The 20879-nt window shown below is 36.5% G+C and overlaps 1 protein-coding gene and 3 pseudogenes across 1 annotated transcript; all 4 read left to right on the plus strand.

The window, feature by feature from the left end:
• The first annotated feature begins 218 nt into the window (after nucleotides 1-218).
• LOC130870111 (olfactory receptor 10AG1-like) lies at nucleotides 219-1157 on the plus strand. Its single transcript, XM_057762696.1, has one exon. It carries the CDS (start codon nucleotides 258-260, stop codon nucleotides 1155-1157), a length of 900 nt encoding a protein of 299 aa, XP_057618679.1. The 5' UTR covers nucleotides 219-257.
• Nucleotides 1158-10998: 9841 nt separating this feature from the next.
• Nucleotides 10999-11949, plus strand: LOC130869941 (olfactory receptor 5W2-like; annotated as a pseudogene).
• Nucleotides 11950-12911: 962 nt separating this feature from the next.
• Nucleotides 12912-13547, plus strand: LOC130863312 (olfactory receptor 5W2-like; annotated as a pseudogene).
• A 1241-nt stretch (nucleotides 13548-14788) lies between these two features.
• Nucleotides 14789-15732, plus strand: LOC130863321 (olfactory receptor 5W2-like; annotated as a pseudogene).
• The last annotated feature ends 5147 nt before the right edge of the window (nucleotides 15733-20879 follow it).

Below are 20879 nucleotides of genomic sequence, written 5' to 3' on the forward strand. Positions count from 1 at the left end.
AAAAATAATAAAATATATATCAGAAGATGAAAATAGAAGTTCTAAATCATCATTTATAAATTATGAAAATATATTTGATTATACTTTTTAGAACAATGGAATCTTAACGTTTAATTATTAAAAAGAGACTTATGCTGTCAGAAAAGTATACATGAAGCTAATTAGGCTGAAATCAGAAGTGATGTCTATTTGTGATTTAACAATTTCCATAGGTGAAACATGAGGGACTCAATGTCATCGAAAATGTTTCAACAGTGATGAAATTTGTTCTGATAGGATTTTCAGACCTTCCCAATCTCCAAGAATTTATGTTAGCAATGTTCTCTGCTGTTTATATAATTATCCTGACTGGAAATTTCCTCATAATAGTAATAACCAGTATGGACCCTGCATTACAGAAACCCATGTATTTTTTCCTGGCAAATTTTTCCTCTCTGGAAATCTGTTATGTATCAGTTACTGTCCCAAGGATTCTGTTCAACATTGAGATGCAGGACAGAAGCATTTCAGTGATGTCCTGTGCCACTCAGTTGTGCTTCTTCCTTATTTTTGGAACTACTGAATGTGTGCTGCTGGCTGTAATGTCCTATGACCGCTATGTGGCCATCTGCAACCCTCTGTGTTACATTCTGATCATGAACCCAACGAAGTGCACTCAGCTGGCAGTGGGATCCTGGCTTGGCGGCATTCCAATCCAGATAGGACAGACATGTCAGATTTTCTCCCTGCACTTCTGCAATTCTAATAAAATAGACCATTTCTTCTGTGACATACCCCCCATTCTCAAGCTGGCGTGTGGGGACACTTCAGTGCACGAGCTGTCTGTCTATGTGGTTGTTATGGTGGTGGCTGCACTTCCCTTCATACTGGTCCTTACATCATACATCAAAATCATTGTAACCATTCTGAGGTTGCCAACAGCCAAAGGGAGGGCCAAAGCTTTCTCCACATGCTCTTCCCATTTGTTGGTAGTGGTTTTGTTTTATGGATCAGCTACAGTTACTTACTTGAGACCAAAGTCCATGCATTCTCCAGGAACTGACAAACTGTTGTCTCTGTTGTACACAATTGTGACTCCCATGCTCAATCCACTGATATACAGCCTCAGGAACAAGGAGGTGATTGCAGCTCTGAAAAGGTTATTTCTTAAGGAATAGTGCTATCCATTTTGTATAAATTGTCTTTGACTTTTGTGATTTTGATTTTAGAGTAACATCTTAAATCTATTTATGCTTGTTTTGAGAAGGCAATTACTTTCCATTTTTGTATGTTTTGCACTTAAAATTATGAAATTTTCATCATTTGTAAATATACTATGCATATCATCTATCTTCAATGATCTATGTCTAGGGAAAATATTTTCTCAATAAATTTTTTTATTGTGGTTGCTTTTCCACTTTGCATAAAGAAACAAAATGTAAACTGTTAGTAGATTAAATTTAACATCAACTATTAGAAGCATAAATTCCAATCTGTGCAATAGTAGATTCTAGGTTATTAATTCACTGGGTTTTCAATTCACCTAACATTTCTTTATTTTCTTCCATGTAGGTACATTTAAGTACACCAGAAATATTTAATGCCTGTCACATAGTCATGTTTCTCCTTCATCTAATTACTTATATTCTGACTATTTGTGTGGTGGATTATATTTATTCATTCATGTCTCTTAGTCCAGAAAGTACAAATGTGTACATCTCTTTAATTTGATTTTATATGTTTTAATCATTTGTCATGATGAGTAAGAAAATGATCATGTGAATGAAAAATATGATGGAAAACATAATTTTTCTGTTCTTGGATTATTTTCTGAGATTTGTTAAAGGATATTAATTTTATGAGTATAGTTTTATTCCATGAATTCATATAACAGAATTATCATATTTGAGTAAAGTGTTGAATAGCCAGGTGCCTTTCAGATAATCTTTATGAGTAGAAAAGTCCTGATATTGTGCTCCCTTTTATCATTCCTGTACATCTATTTGAAATCACAAATAATAAACCAGGAAGAAAAGAATGATGAACATTTGATTAGCAACATTCTGGTGTGCTGGCTATATTTAGAAACATTTTGTGACTGTTGGATTGGCTCTGTTTTATTTTACTTTTAAATATCTTAAGATTATTTTGTGAGATCATTATAAAGGAGAGAGACAGTCTATTATGCCAAATTGTTTTTCTGTTTTTTCATTTTTTATATTTTTACATAAAAATAAAATACGTTTTGATCACGTTCCTTCCCCTCACCTGTCTTGCTACAGACCCTCCCCAATTCCTCACGCATCTAGCATAATGTGTTATCTCTCTCACCATCTCACTCTATTTCTCAATAAAATACAACAACAAAAAATCCAAACAGATAATCTAGCAAGCAGAAAACTAGTAAGACAAAAGATGTCAAAACATATACACATTTCTTTTACTCTTTTGAACAACTCAACTTTTGTTATTTGTTTATGGCTTAATCTTATATATCCTCCAAAACCAGTGTGTTAAATGTGTTATCCATGATGATATTGGAAAATGCTTCAATTTGTAGGAAGCAGAACATTACAAGTACATATTCAACTTGATAAATAGTATTAACTTGAGTCCCAACTATGCATTCACTTTCACATGCTTCCATCATCATGGTGTTCTGTTTTTCACAACCTTAAAAGCAAAAGTAAATAAATAGATAGGTGATGGATAATTATAAGTAATCATAAAACAAAAACCTGCAGAACGTTTCAGTAAGATAAACTTTAATTACTTCCTATTGTCCTTCTGAGACATTTTATCACTGTCTATGAAATCTAAGTAATACTCTTAGGAAATAAAGTCATTATTTTAAATAGGCATCATATTTTGGGAAAATAATATTTTTAAAAATAATATAAAATCCAGAAATTAGCAAAAAAGTTAGCATAATCATAAGTAACATAAACTAATGTCACAGGAAAAATCATTGAATGACTATGCCACAATGAAAGCAACTAGATAAAGACCATAAAAACGAATTACAATTTGATTAGCGATAGGGCAGCAAGCAAAATATGGGTCCCCTAGAAATGCCCACACCTTATCTTTGAACCTTCCACACAGGCTATCTTGTACTACAAAGAATCCTTGAAGATGATATTAAGATTTCAACATCTTGCCACAAGCAGTTTATTCAAGAAAACCATGACTCAATTACAAGACCATAACAAAGGGGAGGGGAGAGAAAAAGGTGTTTGTGTAATTGTTTATTTTGCAGTCTCAATAGACTGAGAACCACTATAAAAACAACACTTTAAACTCCATTTCAAATCACTTCCCAACACCATAGAATTTTTTAAATTTATATGTATCTCAAGTCTACAATATGGTGTGATTCATATTGTATTAAGTTAATACATAATACCACATTATTCTGCATCTACCAGCCTTTACTGTTTTATTTTTGAGACATAAACAGTATTTTAACATTGGAAAGTTTTCTGTATTATCTTGATCATTTTTTTATAGAAAAGCAAGAGTGAATAGGAGAAATTTCATGGATTCAAATTTCTCAAATAATAATAGTCAAAACATTTAATATAATAGTCAAATAATAGTCAAATAATAGTCAAAACAAATGTCTCAAATAATAATAGTCAAAACATTCATTGATTATCACAATTTCCATTTATAAAATTAACATAAAAAGATATTCTGGTGAAGGCATTACTAGTTGAAATAAATTAATTTGCCTTTTTTATCAGTTCCCATTCTGACATTTACTCTTACATATTCACTACAACTAGATAACTTCTATATAACTTAAAACTCCACCTTTTCTTATGTTATTTTCCATCCGCATTTCACAGTCCACCTAAAAAAACATTAATTTAGACAATATACTTTTGTCTTAATGAAATATATGTATTTATAAATTTACACAAATATAAAGTAAGATTTTTATGAGTTTTCAGACATTCACAATGCTATCTATTCCTCCTTCCTCTCCTTTTTGCTGTATTGACCATTCTTCCTGTAAAAATCAGGGTTCTTTAGAAGAATAGAACATATGGGACATGTATATATAAAAGAGACTTATTAGAAAGGGTTATATGCTATGATTCTGCTATCCCAGCAACGACTGTCTAACAACAAAAGATCCTATAACTCAGACGTTATCAATCCATAATACATGAAAATCTGACACCAAAGGCCTTTTATAATATAATTCTCTTTATACATGATGTCATAATCAGAAAAGTTCCAGGGAATGAGAAAATTTTTTATAGTTTACAAAGACTGAATGGAAATAAGAAAATGTAGGTCCAAGTAAAGTTATGTTTCATATTGAAGTAATGAGTGGTAAGTACAGAGATATAGGAAGAATTTAAGAAATGTAAATTCCAAACTAGTTCTTACTTTCAAAATTGTGAGAATTTTATTGTGTATGAGTTAAATCTCAAACCGTAACATTGTAAGTTAGTATTAGAACCAAGAGGTGATGACGATATAGGCCCTGAATAGTGGGTCAAAACACCGGGTCCCCACCCCAACTGCCTTGGCTTATCTAGTCAGCCAGCAGGAGAGTTCCCTGCAGGTAAGCTGCTCCAAAACACACCCCTTTCCACAAGATCCTGCAAGCAACAAGCCCCATCCGACCCATAACTTGTCTATCCTCCTGAAACCTTGGTAAAACTCTGAAACACTGCTTTCTACAATACAGAGAGAATCTCTGCCTCACCTTCTCTATCCAGCCAGCAGGAGACTTTCCTGCAGGTAGGCTACCCCAATACCTACCTCATCTACCATTTCCTGTAAGCTTTAATCCCCATCCCACCCCAACACTCATCTGTCCTCTTGCAACCTTTGTGGAACCCTGAAACATAGCTTTCTACAATACAGAGAGGACCATGAGGTGAGTGACCAGCCACCATGGAAAAACCCTGGGACCCTCCCTCAGCTGCCTTGGCTTCTCTAGTCAGCCAGCAGGAGAGTTTCCTGCAGGTATGCTACCCCAAAACCCACTCTCATCCACCAGACCCTGAAAACTACAACCACCATCCTGCCCCCAAACTCACCTATCCTCCTGAAAACTTAGTGGAACTCTGAAACACAGCTTGCTACAATACTGAGAGGAACAAGAGGTGAGTGATTACCAGCCAGCAACACACACTACTTTCTCTGCCCTCCATAGTGAGGCAGAAATCCGGGCCTCTCCCACAACTGTCTCACCTTCTCAAGCCAGCCATCAGGGGAATTTCCTTCATAGAGGACCAAGAGAGAGGGCCAAGAGAGTGAAGAAGCAAAGCAGACCAAGAGAGCAGGCTAAGAAAGAGCTTAGTGGCTCCTCTCAGAGCCAGACATGATGCAGCCAGCCGCCAGGTCAGACATGCTGAATCTTTCCCAGTAAGCACATCTAGTGGTGCTATGCAGATTATTAGAAATGGGCTAAATTAATACGTGAGAATTAGCCTAGAAAAGGCTAGATATAATGGCCCAGGCAGTGTTTAAAAAAATACAGTTTGTGTGTTGTTATTTTGGGGCATAAGCTAGCCAGGCGGCCGGGAGCTGGGTGGCAGGAACACAGCCCGCAGCTCCCTCAACAGTACAGAGCACACCAGGAATGACTGATTCCCAAAAACTTAGACAGCCTCTGCAAGGATTGGACCAAGATGCAAAGACACTGCCAGAATCAACTGAAGGAAGGGATGGGTAGGTGCCAATGCAAGAATTCATCCAACAACCTAAAAAGCAACACAGTAACACCAGAATTCAGTGGTCATACAACAGAAAGAATTATCATCCTAACCAAGAAGAAGCAGAAGAAAATGCTTTAAATATAATTTTATGAAGATGTTGGAGACCTTTAAAGAGGAAATGAAAAACTCCCTTAATGAAATGGAGGAAATGACAAGGAAAAATTGGAAGAAATTAATAAATCACTCAAAAAAAGCAAAACAAAAACTATGAAAAAATAATCAAACAGTTAAAGCACACAGTTCAAGGCTTGAGGAATTAAATAGAGGCAATAAAGAGAACACAATCAGAAGGAATTGTTGTAATAAGAGTGGCGGGGCTGCATCCCCGGCACCCGACCGCCCGCATGGCTTATGCCCCAAAATAATTACACGGAAACTGTATTCTTTTGAACACTGCTTGGCCCATTAGCTCCAGCCTCTTATTGGCTAGCTCTTACATATTGATCTAACCCATTTCCAATATTCTGTGTAGCCCACGAGCTGGCTTACCAGGAAAGATATTAATCTGCGTCTGTCTGGAGTGGGAGAATCATGGCGACTCACTGACTTGGCTTCTTTCTCCCAGCATTCTCTTCTGTTTACTCCACCCACCTAAGGGTTGGCCTATCAAATGGGCCTAGGCAGTTTCTTTATTAATTAACCAATAAAAGCAACAGATTAATACAAGACCCACCTCCATCAAGGAATTCTGCATATGGAAAATCTGGGTAAAGGAACCGAAGTTATAGAGGCAAATTACAAGAGATGAAAGAGAGAATTTCAGGTGTTGAAGATACTATAGAGGAAATAAATTCATTGGTCAAATGAAATATTAAGTCCAACAAATTCTTAACACAAAACATCCAGGAAATCTGGGACACCATGAAAACCTAAAAATAATAGGGATAGAAGAAAGAGAACTCCAGCTCAAAATCACATAAAATATATCCAACAAAATAATAGAAGAAAACTTTTCCAACCAAAGAAGAATATTTCTGTGGAAGGACAAGAAACTTACAAAACCAAATAGACTAGATTTTTAAAAAGTCCCATTGCCATATAACAAAACGCAAAACAAAAAATAAAGAAAACATATTAAGATCTGCAAAGGAAAAAGGTCAAGTAACATATAAAGGTAAACATATCAACAAACTTGTCAATGAAAGCCAGAAGGTCTTGGGAAGATGTGCAGCAGACACTAAGAAACCACAGATGCAAGCCAAGACTAATACACCCAGAAAAGCTTTCAATCATCATCGATGGAGAAAACAAGATATTCCATGACATAACCATTTAAATAATATGTATCCACAAGCAAATCTCTGCTGATAGTAGTAGAAGGAAAACCCCAACCAAATGAAGATAACTACACACAAAAAAAAAACACAGGCAGCAGATCCCCTCCCAACAGCAAAATCCAAAGGAAGGAAACATACAACCACTATCACAGAAATGTAACAGAAATTTACAATCACTGGTCATTACTATCTCTTACTATCAATGGACTCAATCCATCTACAAAAAGAAACAGACTAAGAGAATGGATACAAAAACAGGATCCAGCCTTCTGCCGTATACAAAAAACACACCACAATCTCAAAGACAGACATTATCATAGAGAAAAGGGTTGTGAAAAGGTTTTCCAATCAAATGGACCTAAGAAACAAACAAGTGGGTGTTGCTATCCTAATATCTAACAAAATAGATATCAAACAAAAATCAATCAGAAAATATGGAGAGGGATAATTTATACTCATGACAATAACAATCCATCAAGATGAAGTCTCAGTCCTGAACATGTATGCCCTTAATACAAAATCACCCACGTATGTAAAAGAACACTACTAAAGCTTACATCACACATCAACATATACTAATAGTAGGAAACTCCAACACTCCACTCTTGCCAATGGATAGGTCAACCAGACAGAAACTCAACAGAGAAATTAGAGAACTCACAGATATCATGACTCAAATGGACTTAGCAGACATCTATAGAACATTCCACCCAAACACAAAAGAAAATACTTTCTCCTCAGCACCTCATGGAACATTCTCTAAAATTTCCCAAATACTCAGTAACAAAGCAAACCTCCATAGATATAAAAAATTTGGAGTGTCTTTTAATATCACCATAGTTTAAGGTTAGAATTTAACAACAATACTACTCTCAGAAATTTACAAACTCATGGAAATTGAGCAATTAACTATTGAATCACCACTGTGTCAAGGAAGAAATAAATAAATTAAAGACTGCCTAGAATTCATTGAAAATGAAGGCACAATGTACTCAAACTTATGGGATACTATGAAAGCAGTGCTAGGAGGAAAGTTCATAGCACTAAGTGCATGCATAAAGAAAGTGGAGAAAGCTCACACTAGTGACTTAACAACACACCTGAAAGCTCTAGAAGAAAAAGAAGCAGACTCACCCAGAAGAAGTTGAAGACAGGAAATAATAAAATTGAGGGCTGAAATCAATAAAATTGAAACAAGGTAACAATATAAAGAATCATGGAGACAAAAAACTGGCTCTTTGAAGAAATCAACCAGATAGACAAACCCTTATACAAACTAATCAAGAGGCTTAGAGAAAACATCCAAATTAACAAAATCAGTAATAAAAAGTGGACATAACAACAGACACTGAGGAAATCTAGAGAATCATTAGGTCATACTACAAAAACCTGTACTCCACAAAATTGGAAACACAAAAAAATGGACAATTTTCTGGATAAATACCAAATACCAGAATTGAATGAATAACAGGTGACAATTTAAGTAGAACAATAAGCTACAAGAAAATAGAAGCTGTCATCAAAATCCTCCCAACCAAATAAAGCCAAGGGCTAGATAGTTTTAGGGCAGAATTCTACCAGAACTTCCAAGGACTAATACCTGTATACCTCAAAGTGTTCCACATAATAGAAACAGAAGAACTCACACATCTCAGACCATAAACAACAGAGGAGAGGTTGCCAAAGAAACTGGCCTTGACCTGTAGCCAGACTGATGAAAATCTTCAATATGATCATAGAACCATCATCCAGCAACTGATGGAAACAGAGGCAGGGAACCGTATCAGATCACTGGACTGAGCATCCAAAGTCCAGTTGAAGAGAAGGAGGAGTGAGAATATGAGCAAAGAGGTCAAAACCATGATGTGTACACCCACTGAAACAGTCTACCTGAGCTAATGGAAGCTCACCAACTCTATCCGCACTGGGATGGAACAAGCATAGGAACAAACTAGTTCCTGTGAGTGTGGTGACAGTTGCATGGCTCTGGCATACCAAGGGGGGGCACTGTCAGTGCCACCAGGATTTATCTTTACTGTTTGTACTGGCGTTTTGGAACCTATTCTCTTTGGATGTATACCTTGCTCAGCCTAGATATAGTAGGGAGGATCTTGGACCTTCCCTAAAGCAAGGTGCATCATCCTCTCGGAAGAGTAGATAGAGGTTGGGTGGGGGGAAAGGGGAAAGAATGGCAGGAGGGGAGGGAGTGAGAACTTGGATTGAAATGTATAATAAAATAAAGATTGTTTTCTTTTAAAATAAATAAAAATAATTTTAAAAAAGTAAAAAAAGAAAGTTAATATTAATCTGATCAAAGATTAGGATATGGTTAAAAAAGAAAAATACTGGAAGGATGTTGATCATAGTTAAAGAGGGAAGCATTTTAAATGCAATGTATTTCAAATTGGAATACAGATAACATTGCATATTATACATTTTGTTTGTATCAATTATGTTTTAAAGTGCAAAATTAAATTTTATTTCTTATTCTGAGACAGATCAACTAGTTGACTATCATAAAACTTAAGCTCAAGATATGCCTAAAATGTTAATGTATTCTTTGGGGAAAATTCTGAAATAGAAATCTAATTAATTAAATGGTTTCATAACAGCAAAACCTTCGGGAAGCACTTTCAGAGATTTAAACCCCAAATTTTAACTGCATGAAAAAGCACACACTACCATTATTCATCTAAGATTGAACTGTTCATGTCAGGTAGGTTCCTGGATTTCATCATTTAAAAGCACAAAGTTAAAAATATTGATCTTCTTTGGATAAAAGTGAGAACTACATAGATTAATCAATTTCTCTCTGCTTATATTAATACATTATGAAGTAAAATGATTAAATTGCAGTTTTTTCTCAAAAATAGAAGATTATGAACTTAAATATGAGCATTTTACTCAATTTATCTTAACCTAAATTCATAAGAAACTCTCTGATTATGTGACCATCATGACGATATGACAATTACAGTTTTTGCTGGTGTTCTCCGTTGGTGATTCCTTTAACAGATACTGGAGTACCACTTCATAAATAACAGCATGTGATAATCCAACTTTACTTCAACACCATATAAACCATAAGTAATACTTACTGAGCCAATGTAATGAAAACGGCTTTCAATGTGTATCCATCCCTGTTTTCTACTCACAAGATTTCATTTAAGAGTCCTACAAGTACAAATCAATCACATATTAAAGGATACACATAAAAAGCTCTGAAAATTTCATGTTTCTTTACACTCTTTTTATATTTAAGATGTAATTCTTGACTTAAAAACTAAACACAAGGCAAATATTAGTGTTAAGTCATAGATTTTCCAGCTTTCTTTTAATATGCTTCTTCGAGTGTCCAGAGTCTAGATGTTTGTCTCTAGACATTTCTTTGGAAAAGACACAAAGACCAGTGAAAATAAAGTATATTCTTGCATGAAATATGATTTATTTCTTTGTTACCACATGCTACAAGCTACATGGCATCAGAATACAATGATTTTAATTTTCATCAACCAGTGTCATAGACATCAATTGCTTTTAGAATTGGCAAATATTCTTTCAACCAACCATGATTTTAGAGGATCTGAATATATGTAATTAATATTTCTGCTTAGTTAAATGTTTTTAAATGAAATAAATGTCTAAAGTTTTATTTTATAGCCTAAAATCTCTTTGAATTATGTTTTTGTCAACATATTTTGAAGATCATGTAAGATTTCAGGAAATCAAAACATGTTTGCAAAGGTAATGGAATAGAGGGTCAAAATATTGAAAATGTAATAAGTACATTTTGCACAATAGTATATGGATGTTACATATCATGACAACAGAATCTTCAAACTATTACGTATGTTCTATTATGATTCCTACCATAACGATCTATCTACATAGTAATTTATTGAACAGATTTCTGAACAAAATAAATCCAGAGAATGAATTATTTTCTTTTTTAGAGAAAACTGAGAATGCACATACTCAGTTTTGAAAATTATCTTTTAAAATTTACAAAATCAAGAAGAATGGATAGGGGAAATTGTTCTTCTGTGGATGAATTCATTTTCTTGGGAATTACCAATAATCCTGGCGTAAAGGTAGGCCTGTTCACCACATTCTTACTTGTTTAACTCATTACTCTTCTGTCCTATCTTGGAATGATCATTTTAATTAGAGTGGGCTCTCAGCTCCACACACCCATGTACTTTTTCCTCAGCAACCTCTCCTTCTGTGACCTCTGCTATTCCACAGCAATTGGACCCAAGATGCTGGTAGACTTCTTGGCTGAGGAGAAATCCATTCCCATTGTTGGTTGTGCTCTGCAATTCTTAACATTCTGTGTCTTTGCTGATTCTGAGTGTCTTCTGCTAGCAGTGATGGCCTTTGATAGGTACCAGGTCATCAGCAACCCCTTGCTCTATACAGTGAACATGTCCAGCATGGTGTGTTCCATGCTCATGGCTGGGGTTTACCTGTTAGCAGCAACAGATGGTTTAATACATACAACCTTGGCATTCCGCTTATGTTTTTGTGGGTCTAATGAGATCAATCACTTCTTTTGTGATTTGCCTCCACTTTACCTCCTCTCTTGCTCAGATATACAAGTCAATGACCTGGCTTTATTTACTGTTTTTGGCTTCATTGAACTGAGCACCATCTCAGGAGTTCTGGTCTCTTATTGTTACATCATATTATCACTCCTGAAGATCCGCTCTGCTGAGGGGAGATTCAAAGCTTTCTCCACCTGCACCTCCCATCTGACCACAGTGGCCATTTTCCAGGGAACTGTACTCTTCATGTATTTTCAGCCAAGTTCTTCATATTCCCTGGATCAAGACAAAATAACCTCACTGTTTTATACTCTTGTGATTCCCATGCTAAACCTTCTAATTTATAGTCTGAGGAACAAGGATGTGAAAGATGCTATTCAAAAACTGAAAATAAAAATGTGGTTTTAAACCACATTACATTACACAAACTTGTATACTTATAAATAATGTTCCCCCTCCCCTGGAAAATGTAATGATGACATAGAAAAAAGTTGTAATTTGTAGTTGAAATCAGTAAAACTGTTCACTTGTTCTAACACCAAACTAGAGTAAATGGAGCAGATCTCAAAATATGGCAAGTTTTAGCATATGTCTAAGACTAACGCATAGTACTCATGACATATCACTCCTGAAGATCCGCTCTGCTGAGGGGAGATTCAAAGCTTTCTCTACCTGCACCTCCCATCTGACCACAGTGGCCATTTTCCAGGGAACTATGCTGTTCATGTACTTTCGCCCCAGTTCTTCTTATTCCCTGGATCAAGACAAAATGACCTCATTGTTCTACACTCTTGTGATTCCCATGTTGAACCCTTTGATTTACAGCCTCAGGAACAAGGATGTGAAAGAGGCTCTACAAAAACTGAAAATAAAAATGTGGTTCTAAACAACTGTGTCACATGTGCTTGCACATTTTTTTATAACGCTTGGGCATTTTTTTCTGGAAAATTATAATGATGGCATAGATAGAAGTTGTAAACTGTAGTTTGAACCAGTAAAATATGTATTTGTTCTAACACCTAAGTACATTAATGTAGTAGATATCAAAATGTTGCAAGTTTGAATATATATATAATATGAATGCATAATATTCATCACTATAAAATTCTCTTGATTACCATAATTGATGATGTATATGGTTTTTTGTTTGCTTTTTCTTATATTCTTCTCTCATACATTACATCTTGATCACAGTTTCCCCTCTGTGCCCTCCCACTCTCCTATATCCTCCAGATCCACTTTATTTCCCTTCAATAAAACAGCAGGCTTCACTGGGCAGGGTTAAGTTAGGGTTAGGGTTTATTTATTTTATCTCATTTATCTCATTATTTTTTATTTAAAGTCTTAGATTTTTGATCATTTGAATTAGAATGGATCACCAGCTTCACATGCAAATTTATTTCTTGCTGAGCCACCTCTCTTTCTCTGATGACTGCTATTCTACTGTAGTTTGCCCTAAGATGTTAGCAGAAATTCAATTCCTTTTCTTGGGTGTGTTATGTAGTTCTTCATCTTCTGCATCATTACAGATGTGGAGTGTATGCTTCTGGCAATGATGGCATTTGATCGGTAGAAGGCAATAAGCAACCTCTTGTTGTATGCAGGAGATATGTCCAGCAAAATGTGCTACCAACTCCTAGCTGTGGTTTACATGGTAGGCATTGTAGATGCTGTGAAATATACAACATTGACATTTCGCTTGTGTTTCTGTGTGTCCAGTGAAATCAACCGTTTCTTCTGTGATTTACCTCCACTTTACTTCCTCTCCTGCTCTGACATACAAGTTAATGAACTGAACTTATTTATTGTTTTAGGTTTTATTGAACTGAGCACAAAATCAGGAGTCCTTTTCTCTTACTGTTACTTCATCAGTCTTGAAGATCCACTCTACTGAGGGAAGGTTCAAAGCTTTCTCTATCTGCACCTCACATTTAACAGCAGTTGCAAGGTCCAGTGAGGAAAAGCACTGTCATAATATATTGAATACAGAGGGCAAAAATGAATAAATAAAATGTGATACTGGCTAACATAATATTGCTTGAGAAAGTACTATGTGGATAAAATTATACAAGTGTGGGAAGTCACAAACCCAAATGAACACACACACACAGAGAGAGAGAGAGAGAGAGAGAGAGAGAGAGAGAGAGAAACACATTAAGACACATACAGAGAGACATCCACACAAATGTCTTTTAAGAAACTGATGGAGGAAGGTCATTGGTTAATTAATAAAGAAACTGCTTGGCCCTCATAAGTTAGAACATAGGTGGGTGGAGTAAACAGAACAGAATGCTGGGAGGAAGAGGAAGTGAGCTTAGAAGCCATGCCTCTGCTCTCTGAGGCAGACGCGATGCAGCCAGCTGCCAGGTCAGACATGCTGAATCTTTCCCGGTAAGCACATCTAGTGGTGCTACGCAGATTATTAGAAATGGGCTAAATTAATACGTGAGAATTAGTCTAGAAGAGACTAGATATAATGGGCCAGGCAGAATTTATATGAATGCAGTTTGTGTGCTGTTATTTTGTGGCAAAGCTAGCCAGGAGGCTGGGAGCTGGGTGACAGGGTCGCAGCCCGCAGCTCCCTCAAAAAGAAACAAATGTCAGTCATGGATTTCCTTGTATGATAGTCTCAAAGAATTAAAATTCCCAGTCTCGTGAAGTACTCATCACTTTAAGAAAAAGTTAAAAGAGAGAGAATATAAAATGAAAAAAAAATACTAATTTCAACTGAAAAAAATCTGAAGAAGTAGAAACCTTTGGATCAGAAGCTCAAGATGTAGATGACATTGATTTCAATCTATTGCTTACATTTTCTTATAAGAATTCAAGGAAAAGGAGCATTTGGATATAATTCAATGCTTAAAGTGCTTGTTGTTTGATGATAAGGACCCAACTTTGGATTACTAGCATCCATGAAACAAATAAACAAACATACAAATGAAAGTATATAAAATATTTGTGAATACCCAAATGAAAAGTGATTTACTATCTTTTAACATTTTTATTCTTTGACAATTTCATGTGAACTTATAAGTATAATATACATGGACCGTAGTCAACTCTCATTGCCTTCTCTCCCTCCATAAACAAATTTTTCTACCCCCATTCCATCCAAAAAATCCCTAACCATGTATTGAAAAAATATGTATAATATATAATGTATAATAACAGTATATAACATAATAACAATATTTTATACATAAAACAATCCCTAACTTATCCTTTTATTTGGAAACAGCTCATCAAACAAAGAAGAATGGAAGTTGGGAACTGCTCAGCCACGGAGTTTCTTCTCTTGGGAATTTCCAATAACCCTGTAATCAATGTGATTTTATTTACTACTTTTCTAATTGTTTATCTCGTTATTCTCATTGAAATTCTTGGAATGATCACATTGATCAGAATGGAGCCCCAGCTTCACACACCAATGTACTTTTTCCTCAGCCACCTCTCTTTCTCTGACATCTGCTATTCTACTGCAGTTGGACCAAAAATGCTGATGGGTCTTGTGGCCAAAAGCAACTCAATTCCATTTGTTGGTAGCGCTCTGCAGTTTTTCATATTCTGCATTTTTACAGATGCTGAGTATGTGCTTCTGACAGTGATGGCTTTTGATAGGTACAAGGCTATTAGTAACCCCTTGCTGTATGCAGTAGACATGTCCAGAAAGGTGTGCTATCAGCTCCTGGCTGTAGTTTATCTGGTTGGAATGGTAGATGCTTTGACACACACAACACTGACATTTCGCTTGTGTTACTGTAAGTCCAGTGAGATCAATCATTTCTTCTGTGATGTCCCTCCTCGCCTATTACTATCTTGCTCAGGTACAGAGGTCAATGAACTAGTCATATTCACCCTATTTGGGTTTATTGAACTGAGCACCATCTCAGGAGTCCTTGTCTCTTACTGCTACTCATCTTATCAGTCTTGAAGATTCGCTCCGCTGAGGGGAAATTCAAAGCTTTCTCCACGTGTACTTCCCATCTGACTGTTGTTGCAATTTTCCAGGGAACAATGCTCTTCATGTATTTCAGGCCAAGTTCCACATATTCCCTGAATCAAGACAAAATGACCTCATTGTTTTATACTCTTGTGATCCCCATGCTCAATCCATTGATTTACAGCCTGAGGAACAAGGATGTAAAATCAAGTGTAAAAAAATACCTGCGAGGTAGAGTTGCCTTTAATTAAATAGATATTTATCAATATGCATACATATTTTAATATAAATTTATAAGCAGATGATCTTGATACTTTAAATCAGATATAATAAAAGATAAGCCTCATGTAACTATTTATTATTTTTTATTGTTTATAATAATATATATTTTAGTAACTGCTATGTACAAACCTCATGTAGTTTTAAAAAATACTCTGTATTTCACTATATCATATTTGTTTGTGTGTTTTTTTGTAAAAGAACAGTTTTGACAAGTATACCACCTACCAGTGAGGAGGCATGGGGATTAGAAAAATAAGTAAAAACAATGAAGACATGAAGAATAATAAACAGAAGCATAGGATAATATAGGGAGGAAGTTATAGTGAATGCTGAAATTCACCTGTGTTTAATTTTGCAAACACTGTTATACATCAATACATAAAGCAGGAAGAAGGCAAAACACCATGTTAACATGATGCAAAGGACAACTAGAACAATTACATGCTTTAAGCTTGAGACATCAAGTCATTCATTCTTGAGAAAGGTATTCAGTGGTTTAGGCAGTGAACCCACCCTAGACCAGGAGTCAGGAAGGGAGCCACTCTCAAGGTCAAACTTCTTAATCCAAAAGGAGAAGCAGCTAGAATTATCTGATCTTTAGTTAGGGTGGAGTGGATTTACCTGTTTAGGCCTTCTTAAAGCAAAACATCAAGTAACCACACCCTAGGTCAGGGTGTGTAGGCACACTTGTTGTTAACAACTTTGAACAGGTTAAAACTCTCTGAACTTCAGACAAAGTGGAAAGAGGCTTGTATTTTTGGGCTTCCACATTTTTCATTATACTTTTTTAATACTATGAATTTGAAAGGCAGGGAAAGTAAAGAAAGTTCTTTATATCTATATACCCAAGAAGAAAGGACTCTGAAATATGCACCTTAACTTCTGGAGATATCTAGGTAGGATGATGGAATTCAGATGCATAAGCTGGAATCAGAGATGCTGAGCTGGCCAGATAAGTAAAGGTGTACAAGGTAGAAGTCAGAAATGGGGTAAATAAGCAGCAGAGTGTCTATAACTTTCACTTCCTGGGACATGCTGATGTTTTTGACAATTTTATGTCCTCTGATGAAAACATCTACTTAAATATTTATGTACTCATTACTCATATTTTTTTGTTTGTTTTTTTCTTTTTTTTCTTTTTTATTAATTTGTTTTTATTCTTTTTAAATTAATATTTCCACCTACTCCCCGTTTCCCATTTCCCTCCCCTCCTCCCAAATATTGCCCCCTCCCCCCACTCCCCTCCCCCTATCCCCACTCCTCTTCTCCTCCCCCCACACCATTCCCCCTCCCTCTCGATACTGAAGAGCAGTCCAAATTCTCTGCCCTGCAGGAAGACGAAGGTCTTCTATCTATCTACGTCCAGGAAGGTGAGCTTCTGAACAGGCTAAGCTACCACAAAGACAGTTCATGTATTAGGATCGAAACCTAGTGCCATTGTCCTTGGCTTCTCATCAGCCTTCATTGTCCGCCATGCTCAGAGAGTCCAGTTTCGACCCATGCTTATTCAGTCTCAGACGAGCTGGCCTTGGTGGGCTCCCAATAAATCAGTTCCACTGTAACAGTGGGTTGGTGCATCCCTCGTGGTCCTGATTTCCTTGCTCATGTTCTCCCTCCTTCTGCTCCTCATTTGGACCTTAAGAGCTCAGACCGTTGCTCCAAATTGAGTCTCTGTCTCTACCTCGATTCATCGCCAGATGAAGGTTCTAAGGTGATATGTAAGATATTCATCAGTATAGGATAGGGTCATTTCAGGTTCCCTCTCCTCAGTTGCACAAGGTACCAGCCGGGGACATCTCCCTGGACACCTGCGAACCCCTCTAGAGTCAAGTCTCTTGCCAACCCTAAGATGGCTCCCTTAGTTAGGATATATACTTCGCTGCTCCAGTATCCACCCTTCCTATATCCCAACCATCCCAATCCCCCGAGCTCCTCCCATCCTCCACTTCTCATGTTTCTCATCCCATTTCCCCTTTGCCCCATGCCACCTCACCCGCAAGTTCCCAGTTTTTGCCCTGCAATCTTGTCTACTTCCCTTCTCCAGGCTATACAATTTTCTTTGGGTTCACTTTCTTATTTAGCTTCTCTAGGATCACAAATTATATGCTCAATGTCCCTTATTTATGGCTAGAAACCGATTATGAGTGAGTACATCCCATGTTCCTCTTTTCGGGTCTGGGATACCTCACTCAGGATAGTGTTTTCTATTTCCATCCATTTGCACGCAAAATTCGAGAAGTCATTGTTTTTTACAGCTGAGTAGTACTCTAATATGTATATATTCCACACTTTCTTCATCCATTCCTCCATTGAAGGGCATCTAGGTTGTTTCCAGGTTTTGGCTATTACAAACAATGCTTCAACAGATACTTTTGTCATTTGATGGGGCATCTCTTGGGTATATTCCCAATAGTGGTATTACTGGATCTTGGGGTAGGTTGATCCCAAGTTTCCTGAGAAATCACCACACTGATTTCCAAAGTGGTTGCACAAGTTTGCATTCCCACCAGCAATGGATGAGTGTGCCCCTTCCTCCACAACCTCTCCAGCAAAGTCTATCATTGGTGTTCTTGATTTTAGCCATTCTGACAGGTGTAAGATGGTATCTCAAAGTTGTATTAATTTGCATTTCCCTTATCGTTAAGGAGGTTGAGCATGACCTTAAGTGTCTTTTGGCCATTTGAATTTTTGTCTTAGTGACAGTGTCCTTTGCTTTACAGAAGCTACTCAGTTTAAGGAGGTCCCATTTATTCAATGTTGTCCTTAATGTCTGTGCTGCTGGGGATAAACGTAGGAAGTGATCTCCTGTACCCATATGTTGTAGAGTACTTCACACTTTTTCTTCTATCAGGTTCAGTGTGTTCAGACTAATATTGAGGTCTTTAATCCATTTGGACTTGAGTTTTGTGCATGGTCATAGATATGGATCTATTTCCATTTTTCTACAGGTTGACAACCAGTTCTGCCAGTACCATTTGTTGAAGATGCTCTCTTTTTTCCATTGAATACTTTTAGCTCCTTTATCAAAAATGAGGTGTTCATATGTTTGTGGGTTAAAATCAAGGTCTTCTACTTGGTTCCATTGATCGACTTCTCTGTTTTTATGCCAATACCAAGCTGTTTTCAATACTGAGGCTCTGTAATAGAGTTTGAGGTCAGGGATGGTAATGCCTCCAGACGATCCTTTATTTAAGATTGTTTTGGCTATCCTGGGTTTTTTGTTTTTCCATATAAAGTTGATTATTGTCCTCTCAAGATCTGTGAAGAATTTTGATGGGATTTTAATGGGGATTGCATTGAATCTATAAATTGCCCTTGGTAGAATTGCCATTTTTACTATGTTGATCCTCCCAATCCAAGAGCAAGGGAGATCCTTCCATTTTCTGGTATCCTCCTCAATTTCTTTCTTCAAAGACTTAAAGTTCTTGTCAAATAGATCCTTCACTTCCTTGGTTAGAGTTACCCCAAGATATTTTATGCTATTTGTGGCTATCGTGAAGGGTGATGCTTCTCTGATTTCCATCTCTGCTTCCTTATCCTTTGTGTATAGGAGGGCAACTGATTTTTTGGAATTGATCTTGTATCCTGCAACGCTACTAAAGGTGTTTATCAGCTGAAGGAGTTCTTTGCTGGAGTTTTTGGGGTCGCTTATGTACACTATCATATCATCTGCAAATAATGAAAGTTTAACTTCTTCCTTTCCAATTTGAATCCCTTTGATCCCTTTATGTTGTCTTATTGCTATTGCTAGAATTTCAAGCACTATATTAAAGAGGTATGGAGAGAGTGGACAACCTTGTCGTGTTCCTGATTTTAGTGGAATAGCTTTGAGTTTCTCTCCATTTAATTTGATGTTAGCTGACGGCTTGCTATAAATAGCTTTTATTATACTTAGGTACAACCCTTGTATTCCTAATCTCTCTAAGACCTTTATCATAAAGGGATGTTGAATTTTGTCAAATGCTTTTTCAGCATCTAATGAAATGATCATATGGTTTTTCTCTTTCAGTTTATTTATATGATGGATTACATTGATAGATTTTCGTATGTTGAACCAGCCCTGCATCTCTGTGATAAAGCCTACTTGATCATAATGGATAATTTTTCTAATGTGTTCTTGGATACGGTTTGCCAGTATTTTATTGAGTATTTTTGTGTGGATGTTCATGAGTGAGATTGGCCTGTAGTTCCCTTTCTTGGTTGTGTCTTTGTGTGGTTTTGGTATCAGAGTAACTGCAGCTTCATAAAAGGAATTTGGCAATGACTTCTCTGTTTGTATATTGTGAAATACATTAAGGAGTATAGGTATTAGGTCTTCTTGGAAGTTCTGGTAGAATTCTGCATTGAAGCCGTCTGGCCCTGGGCTTTTTTTGGTGGGGAGGTTTTTTATAACAACTTCTAATTCTTCGCAACTAACAGGTCTATTTAGATCGTTCACCTGGTCCTGGTTTAACTTTGGTATATGGTACTTATCTAAAAAAGTGTCCATTTCTTTTACATTTTCCAATTTTGTGACATACAGGTTTTTGTAGTAAGATCTAATGATTCTCTGAATTTCCTCTGTGTCTTTGGTTATGTCTCCCTTTTCGTTTCTGATTTTGTTAATTTGCAAATTCTCTCTCTGCCGTTTGATTAGTTTGGATGGGGGTTTATCAATCTTATTGATTTTCTCCAAGAACCAGCTTTTTGTTTCATTGATTCTTTGGATTGTTTTCTGTGTTTCTATTTTGTTGATTTCAGCCCTCAATTTGATTATTTCCAGTCTTCTACTTCTCCTAGGTGAGTCTGCTTCTTTTTTTTCTAAAGCTTTCAGGTGGGCTATTAAGTCTCCAATGTGTGCTTTCTCCATTTTCTTTAAGTGGGCACTTAATGCTATGAACTTTCCTCTTAGCACTGCTTTCATAGTGTCCCATAGGTTTGAGTATGTTGAGTCTTCGTTTTCATTGAATTCAAGAAAGACTTTAATTTCTTTCTATATTTCTTCCTTGATCCAGGTGTGGTTCAGTAGTTGACTGTCCAGTTTCCATGAGTTCATAGGCTTTCTGGGGACAGCATTGTTGTTGAATTCTAACTTTAATCCATGGTGATCTGATAAGACACAGGTGGTTACCGATAT

Source organism: Chionomys nivalis, chromosome 2 (genome assembly GCF_950005125.1).
Source record: "Chionomys nivalis chromosome 2, mChiNiv1.1, whole genome shotgun sequence".
Taxonomy (NCBI): Eukaryota; Metazoa; Chordata; class Mammalia; order Rodentia; family Cricetidae; genus Chionomys; species Chionomys nivalis.

Coding starts and splice junctions, on each gene's coding strand:
- LOC130870111 (XM_057762696.1), top strand. CDS start 258: ATGAAATTTGTTCTGATAGGATTTTCAGACCTTCCCAATCTCCAAGAA.